The 8932-nt window shown below is 39.9% G+C and overlaps 1 protein-coding gene across 1 annotated transcript; it reads right to left on the bottom strand.

Moving 5' to 3' along the window:
* Positions 1–2894: 2894 nt before the first annotated feature.
* LOC147457856 (uncharacterized) lies at positions 2895–7890 on the bottom strand. The gene is made up of 2 exons (XM_086511710.1): positions 7387–7890; positions 2895–3537 (listed from the first exon to the last, which is right to left on the bottom strand). The coding sequence occupies exons 1-2, from the start codon at positions 7881–7883 to the stop codon at positions 3195–3197; spliced, it is 840 nt and encodes a 279-aa protein (XP_086367836.1). The 5' UTR covers positions 7884–7890; the 3' UTR covers positions 2895–3194.
* Between the last annotated feature and the right edge of the window lie 1042 nt (positions 7891–8932).

Genomic DNA, 8932 nt, shown 5'->3' with positions numbered 1-8932 from the left:
AGACACTAAAGAAGCACCTTTGAACTTGTTTCACATTGTCAAATATCACCCATTCAAAATGTTGGAAATATTCCAAAATTCAAAGAAAGGGGGGAAGGAAATGTAGACGGTTGGAATAGTCCATGGATGAGAATCCATGTTGATGGAACTATTGGTAATTACCAAGTCAGCTATTACGGTAACTGCACAGTGGAAAGTCAATTAAAGACCCACTCTGGCACCTTTAAATAGGGGCTATTACTTCATTTGATGGGAGACAGTTTGGGGAGTGACATTGTACTCTTGAGTCTAGTGTCTTGGAGCTCATTATGCTCTTATTATTTTTTCTTGATAAGCTAGAGCAATCCTTTTACTCACACTGTACTTTGTTCCAATTGTACTGATCTGATTTGAATACAATCCACTTCCAGTTCTAGTCTATGTGTCATTTCAATTTCAGTTACTATTTCCAGTTCCATTTTAGTGTCAATGTCTTTGTGTAATCTATTGTGATAAGTCATTTTGTATGAACTGACAACTAACTCTTTCCCAACCTGGAGTAGTTGGTTGAAGAGAAAGCTCATTCTAGAGCCCATGGATGGCCAATCATTGATCCTTAGGAAATGATTGAGAAAGAAGATTTTCATTATCACTACTATCCCACATAGCAAAATAATAATGATGTTAATACTACGTAGTAATGTTAATAAGGACCTCGGGGGGTTCACCGTTCAATACCTCCCTATATAACGTGCATTTGTGGGGTATTAATGAAATCCCTCTTTTAACACGTCTAAATGAAAAAAAATGACCCTTATTTTAGGAAGTATTTTCAAAATTGAATATAAAAACCCCTTATTTTAATGTATCTCTACTAAATTGCATAAAATTTTTGCATTTTAAAACCCCTTCTTTTGAACTCATGTTATACATTAACATGACTACATGGTGCCCCCCCCCCCCCCCCTTGCAAGCCGGTCTCCAGTGCGAGGGGAGCTCTCGTCTGCCCTGTATTCCAGGTGCTGCATCATCTTTGCCTGCTCTTGGGTGCCCTCGTTTTGCCACCCCCAATCTCCATATTCCCCTCGTTTGCACACCTGCCTTGAAAGCTAATCATGGCGATAAGCCGTCACAAAATTTCTCTCTCTCCCTCTGTTGATGTCATTCAAAAATTTCAGGCTCTCTCTCTCTCTCTCTCTCTCTCTCTCACACACACACACACACACACACACACACACACACACACACACACACACACACACACACACACACACACACACACACACACACACACACACACACACACACACACACACACACACACACACACACACACACGTGCAGTCCTCTACCTTGCAAGATGCCGATCGACGAATCTTGTAATTCCAAAGGAAACGAGTACAACTTGTCCCCATCATCCTCTTGGCCTCGTTGTTGTTGCCCTCCTCTGGTGTGTTGTCATGCAGAAGAACAGAGATAGACAAGGGCATGGCGATGGAGAGAAAGATAGTAGGTTTCGCATCCCTCTGCACCATTGTGGATCAGCACCATGTGTAGTCTCCTCATCAGACACGAGAGGAAACCGCCCTGCAACTTGTAGCCTCCTCACTAGAGATGCCTCATCACCAGAAACTGTGCATTATGCTCGGCCTGTTTCCTCAATACCACAAACTACCCTCCGTTGTGAGGCACATTTGCTGATCTATGGCACTTGCACATCATATTTTTGGTTGCTTGCACACCCGGATAGCGAGGGAGAGAGCAAAGAGACAACAAAGAGACAAATATCTCTCTCACACTATCCCCATTGGCGACCACACATGGCAATGATGCCATCTCTCTCTCTCTCTCTGTGTGTGTGTGTGTGTGTGTGTGTGTGTGTGTGTGTGTGTGTGGTGCACGTGCCACCACCTCCACTTTTCCCCTCAGAGCCACATGAGGCATCTCCGTAGATTCCATTCAATAAACCTCTTTGCAAAATGGGCTAGGCCTACTAGCCTAAATGAAAGTGGAAATGACCTCATAGCTTACATTGTAGTGTAGGATGCTAGCATGGAGACAACTCCCACTAGCAGCCATGAGGAAGCATGTTGCTCCCTCAAAACCATGTAATCAATTTGTTGACAATATTTTGAGGTCTATGCGAGTGTGCCCAGCTAAAGCCAAGGTGATCCATTTCCACGTTTGTCCATGTTTGTTTTAACTTTATTGATGCTAACTATTTAGATAGAGATAAAAGAGATAGGTTTCTTACAATTATTGCTAAGTAAATCATTTCATTACATCCTCTCTTGAATCTTGGGGATACATAACATTAGAGTCAACAAACATGACCATCATTGTTCTAAATATGTAAGATCTTAAAATTAGTAATGTGAGTTGTGGGGACATTTTGTGTGGATGGTCTCCATTGGAAGAAGAAGATAGAGTGCTGGTGTGTATGATTGATATTTTTTGTTGTTGGAGCATTCTAGTAGATTCAATATCGACTTTTGAAATACGAGACTCCAATGCTAATTTTCTTCCCTCTCTTTTGTGTATATATATAAATGTGATACTTGAAAGATGATGAATCAAAAAGCATAGAGAAAGGGTGATAGAAAATGAGTGGCAAGTGAGGTATTTGTTATCATTTCTGCCTCTCCAACTATAAGGACGACAAGGAACACCAGAGTAGGGTAGATGTTTTGCAAGAGCAAGAACACCACCAATTCCAATCAACCAAACAGATGCTTGTGTAAAGGTACCCCACATGAGGACTGAGTGTAAGTAATTTGACTCCTTCAAAAGTTTCACGATTGCAAACATCGGCCCAATAAACATACTCATGTGAGCAAGTGCAAATGATTTTCCATATCTCAAAATTCTCCAGCTTTGCTTGTTGGAAGTATTTTGGTCGTGGAGTCTCATAATGAGCTCAAAAAAGATCCATGGGATTGCAAATGAGAGAAAAGCATAAGGGGGTAGCCAAAAACCACTGTGATAAGCTGTCAATAATGAACCAATGATTGTTGTATGCGCTACCATTGTTGCTGCGGTGTGAAGCCCTAAATATGGAGGGACAAAAAACTATCAACATTGTTTTGAGTAATTGAACTATGCAATGTTTCAAGAAACTAGTATGCTTTAGATGCATTCTTAGTAGTTATTTGTCATAAAAATAAGTGTACTATATAAACAAAGATCATATTTGAGAGACTATTTAGCATTCCCCTTCATTTCTCTTTCAAGTTTAGCAAAAACCATTGCATGAAGATAATGGGATGTTGATGCTTACCACCAGCAATTGAAATGATCAGGCTTGAAGCAAATGTATTTCCTTTACTAATAGACACAAGGGCCATACTTCCATTGTAGATTCCCGAAAGAATGGCGGCTGCCATTGATAAAACAAGTTCCCTTGGTATTGGCACTGCACCTTCATCTGAAGCACTATAGTTTCCAAACACCATGGCTATATGGAATTGTAGAATGAGTTGAGGGCTTGTCTCTAGTGATGCACCCAAAATGTCATATAAGCAGTTTATCTCTTGATTCGTTTTCAGAAGATCTTTGACACTGTGATAGTGTCCACTATAAAATATCAGATTGCATAGAGCTATATAACAAAACCTTAGCCCTCAAAATTGTATAACAACTTACACATAAGATGTAAGAGCAAACATTTAAATCTTAATATGAGTTAAAAAATAAGGAAAAGAAAATTCAATGATGATCACAAGTTTAAACACAAACATATGAGTCATTAACTTGATAGCTAGACAACATGCAACCTTTTTAATTTCCGAGGGTACACAATGTAATCATGTTAATGTATAATGTGAGTTCGAAAAGAGGGGTTTTAAAATGTAAAATTTTAAAGCAATTTAACAGAGAAAAAAATTCAATACTCCACGAACGCACGTTATATAAGGAGGTAATGAACGATAAACCTCCCGAACTAGTAATCCTAAGGAGATGTCACCTGTGTGCACTAAAGTTTTCCCTTTTTCACCCCTATGTATAAGACCCTCCTTTGTTAAAAAAAAACATTGTTTGCCTTATTAAACTTGTCCATCATACACTCACGTTCTACCATGCCCTAACCCTTTGTTAATACCTAATACCTAAGGCCTGTATTTCCATACTTGTCCAAAGAGAATCTGAATGACTACCACTTCTATCATGCATATCTTGGACAATAATATGACATGCCTAATCACATCATCTATGTGCAAAAGTAGGTTCCACTTTGCTTTGGGTAAGTTCCTAAATTACTCTCATTTGAGAAAAGCAACGAGCTACATGTCTATGGCACTCCCCAAGTGATGGGTAGTCTTATTGTGGCGACTCTACCTTACTTAACTAGCTATATGTTAATTTTTGAATATAACAAGTGATAGAATCACGAGGCCTGCCAGACATGATAAAATTTTTGTTTTTGACATGCAATTTTTCAAGCTCCCTTTCATATGCTTTGTGTAATGCAATTAACTTATATAATTTGTCATATATAACGTTAACTTAAAGATATAAATAAAAAAAATGACAAGCAATTTTAAGATTGTTTTGATAGGTAAAATAGCCATTGACAAAAAAAGTAGGCGTCAATTTTAGGCCTTGATCGGAGGCTAGATCTCACTTTAAAATTACTACATCTCTAAGCTTTTGAAAAAAAAACATAAGCACAGATAATTGAATTAAAAAAGTATCCTAAGCTTTAGATCCCTATGCTCTACACCCCACTTTAAAAATTCTACATTTTTAAACTCTAGAGCCCTTTTTACAAATTTAAAGCTGTAGATCTCTAAGTTCTAAATCCCACTTTAAAAGCTTTAAAGTTCTAAGTCTTAAAACTCTAGCTCTCGAGGTGACCCTCCCTTGACTTGTGGATCCATATAACATTTTCACTTCCTCTAATTCGAAGTTTTACCTTGTAATAAAAAAAAAACTCTAGGTCCTCATTGGATCATTGGAGACCTTAGTTTAAAAGTTCTACATCTTTAAATTCTAAACTTAGCTTTAAAATCTCTAAAAATAAAAATAAAAAATCTTTAAAGGTTAAAGCCCTAAATGATAAATTCCTTCCATAAAGTTTTCACTAACAAAAATGACAACTTTAGTCTATTACCTCAAGTTTCAAGGGGTGAACCAAATTCTCAAAATAAAAGGTGGGGGTAAAAGAACTTCTCAAATTTCAAAATTAAAAGGTAACTTTTGGGATTTGTGGAGCCTCTAAAGCTGTCAACTTTTCATGATTCCAAAGCCGTTGGGCGACCCAAAATCTTTTCCTTGATATACTAGAGTTCATTTCATATCTCAAAACTTAAGATATGTCCATCATTAGATTTACACAATTCATTTCAATGAGTGCAACCTATCTTATTTCAACCAATCAATATTTTTGACCTATCAAAAAATGCTTAAAAATACAACTCAACCTTTTTCCTATTTTAGTCAGCAAAAAGAGAAGGCAACGCTATAGCCTTGCCCTCTGGGCAGGCCAATAAAAAGGACTTCACAAAACACTCACATGTTGTCAGCTAACAACCCTTGATCGAGAGTGTTACTTTGATACAAGTACTCTTTTACCTCAAGAGTAGACCAAATTATAAGCAATTTAGCGAGAATAGGAAAATGACGTTTTGAGTACAAAACTCTCCCCTCCTCTCTCTAACTATCTAGCTACCTACCAATGCTAGCATGCATGTGTATGTGTGTGTGTGTGTGTGTGTGTGTGTGTGAGAGAGAGAGAGAGAGAGAGAGAGAGAGAGAGAGTTTTCTCTTTTTCTTTTGTAGACTCGTTTTAGAGTGTCGAATGGAATCGTACCATTACGGGGTCTGATTCAAACTGACTCCATACTTTTGCAAGGCTCGACATATGGTTCACATATGGAAGAACTATAAACACAATCACCTACTTTAATTGTGTCCTTGAACTTCTCTCCACCTCTATCACCAGAAGCTTTCAACACCTTCCCACAATTATTCTGACATTGTGAATTATGACAACATCATGAGAGTCTTCGGGCGAGCACTGTGCACCTAGCTAGGTGCGGTCCCCTGTAGGGAGAGACTGACAGCCCCCTGCCCCCAACCGCACCTAGCTAGGTGCACGGTGCCGAGCCTGCAGAAGTTTAATATGTGTTGAACACTATGGGAAAAAACAGGGAAAGAGGACCTCTTTCCCAAAAGGGAAACCGTCAGAAACTTCTTATGTTAGCCTTGAACTGATTGAAAATGGAGATTAGCTTGTTGCAAACCAGGGAAAAAGGAGATAAAACCGATAAATTATACAAGAACATAGTACGAAAATCCTACAGAATGGAAAAATTCGACGAGTATTTCTAGTATGCATCTTTACAAGGGAGAAACTTTGCCGTTTAGAGAAAAAGACATTCTCGAACTCTGCATGAGGCTCTTTCATGGAGGAGTCCCTTTAGCAAACATTTGTACGTCTTTCTCCCTTCTCCCTTGAGGCATGTTTTAGCATGCTAAAAATGCATTTCCAAAAAGTTGTACTCTTTTTTCCTTCTACTCCAAGGCACATTTTAACATGCCAAAAAGAGCATAGAGAACTCATCTCATACAAGATTTGATAGTTTCACATAAACGTGCATAATACTATACTTTTGTGCTATTTGACTACCACAAAAATTACTTACACTTGTCTAACTATTTACGACACGACAATTATACATTAAATAGTTAATTAAATACCGATGTCACATATACTCAGATAGTTTACGTTAAAGCAAGCTTTGTTTTGTTTCTTCTTGTTTGGAGTGAAATATATGCCAATTCATGTGTAAGGCAAACAAGGGTGCTTCAATGGCACCTAGACATCCAAGGCTTATCCACATATTCAAGACTTATCCAGTTGAGATTGCCCAAAAGGTATTTTTTTCTAACACTCCTGAGGGTCTTGTTCCTAAGGCCGGGTTTACAATGCACGGTGAAAACCTTGCCTCCCAATTGCCACCCGACCCAAACTACTTCCACCTTCCACGTGTGCTGCCATCTGACTAGGCACCTTTTTTTCTTTCAAAAGTTCCTATAATAACTTTAACAACCATAGCTTAACTTTAAGCAATCAATTTTTTTTATATTAATATTGTTTTCTTTCACTATTTGTTTCGCCGCCATCCAATGTTCACACAAGACGACGAAAATAAATAGTCGCCTTTTGTTCCACCCTCTATGTGAACAAATGGGTGGCGAAAGTGTGCATTTTGCATCTCTTCCATCCGAAAAAGCACTTTTTGGAGTGTTTCTTCCGCCCCCCCCAAATGTGAACCCAACCTAAGATGTGAAAACTTATCTTCTTCTTCCCCCCTTCTCTCTCTCTCTCTCTCACTCACACACTCACACACACATACACACAGACAGACGCTCTAAAAGCGCTTAAAAGAGAAAAGGGGGCAGAACCTTTGGCAGGAGCGGGAGAAGGTGGCACGCCACAGGACTTTGAGGAGGCGAGAGAGGTGGATGAGGGGCAAGAAGTAGGCCAAGCGGAGGGGGTGGGCACGAGCGGGAAGGGTGAACCAGAAGATGATAGAGTAGGAGAGGTGGGCGCCCACCAGAATTGCCAAGCTGACGCCAAAGGCCGACGCGTAGTTGTTGACGTTGTGCATGAGGCGGTGGCAGACTGCGTCGTTAAGGGCCGCCTGCCGGCACTCGAAGTCGTAGTGGTAGTAGAGCTGCATCGTCTTGATGTTGGTGCCAAAGTCGACGAGGTAGGCCACTGCCGACGTGACTGTCGCCATGGCCGCCCAGAACCACCTCCCCTTCTCCACCACGCTCATCCTCCCATCCTTATCCTGATCACCTTCTTCCCCTCCTTGTCTAGCTGCTCTGCTCTCTTCGACCTCCATTGCCCTGCCCAGGTAGTGCTCTTGCTTCCCGGCAAAAGTAACCACCCACATACATATATAAAGTACTCTTGCTACTCTCCTTGTCTAGCTCCGCTCTCTTCGACCTCCATCAATTCGCTGGCAGTGACGACGTACGTATCCTTTACGCGTTTTACAACACTTGACTGAAATCAGTCAAGTTTAGCAATATTTAACACTTGACTAGTGAAAGTGTTAAGTATTTAACACTTGACTAGTGAAAGTAGTGGGTTTTTGCTATGTTAACCTTGTTAATATTCCAGATGAAGAATGTCTCTCTTCATTTCTTTGAATGTGTGGCAAGATGAGTTATTTGAATGTAGTTCAAGTCATACTATTTTCCTTAACATTGACCTTAGTACATTTGGAAGATGTCGACGACTCGTAGAAGCTTGAGGGTGGCCGTTGTGCCCATCATATCAAAGCGGACCTTTGCAATGGGACCATCACTTTTCTTTTCGAGTGATGGTCCCATTTGAAAGTTGTTTCCTTGCTAAAGGCTTGTTGAAGCCTCATAGAATGGCACATTGGCATTTGCTCTTGCACCTACTTTCCAACCTCTTTGTGTAGTGTGTCGTGGGTAGGCACAACCGAAACTATGCTCCTCCGTTGGGGAGGTTAATCTCTCAACGAGTGAGTGCTTGAGGGATATTGCTTTCCCAAAGCCTTTTCCCTCCGGAGAGGGTGAAGAAGCTCTTGCCATGTATTGGAACATCAAAGAAGCAAATACTCAACCTGACAAAGTCACATTCTTATACATATGGTGCGGCTTTCTCTCCTGCAGAACACCCTAAATCGTGTATGACGTACAATATAACGTTGTCTATACTTCTCTTTAAGCTTAATTAATATCCTTTATCTTTTGAATTTGTCTTGACTCCTGTTTTGTGTCTGTCAGAGAGGATCCATATCAACAACATTGCAAGGTCCGTTATCTGTATCCAATTTCCTATGTGTATATGCTTACTTGGTGCAACATATATATGCTACGGGGTAGGGCACGACTTCCATTTCTTATAATTTTTGGAGAGACCACAATGCCAACTATCCACCATACTTTTGCATGGCACTTCTGCATGACG

This window comes from Adiantum capillus-veneris, chromosome 5 (assembly GCF_014529385.1).
Source record: "Adiantum capillus-veneris isolate H3 chromosome 5, ASM1452938v2, whole genome shotgun sequence".
NCBI lineage: Eukaryota > Viridiplantae > Streptophyta > Polypodiopsida > Polypodiales > Pteridaceae > Adiantum > Adiantum capillus-veneris.
The sequence above is the reverse complement of the archived record's forward strand: the minus strand, read 5'-3'. Positions and strand labels throughout refer to the sequence as shown.

What these genes read in the sequence shown, in the direction of transcription:
- LOC147457856 (XM_086511710.1), bottom strand. Translation starts at nt 7,883, where the DNA reads ATGTGGGTGGTTACTTTTGCCGGGAAGCAAGAGCACTACCTGGGCAGG. An exon ending in TTCTCCCGCTCCTGCCAAAG is followed by an intron (nt 3,538 to 7,386) that starts GTTCTGCCCCCT and finishes ACACTATCACAG; the next exon opens with TGTCAAAGATCTTCTGAAAA.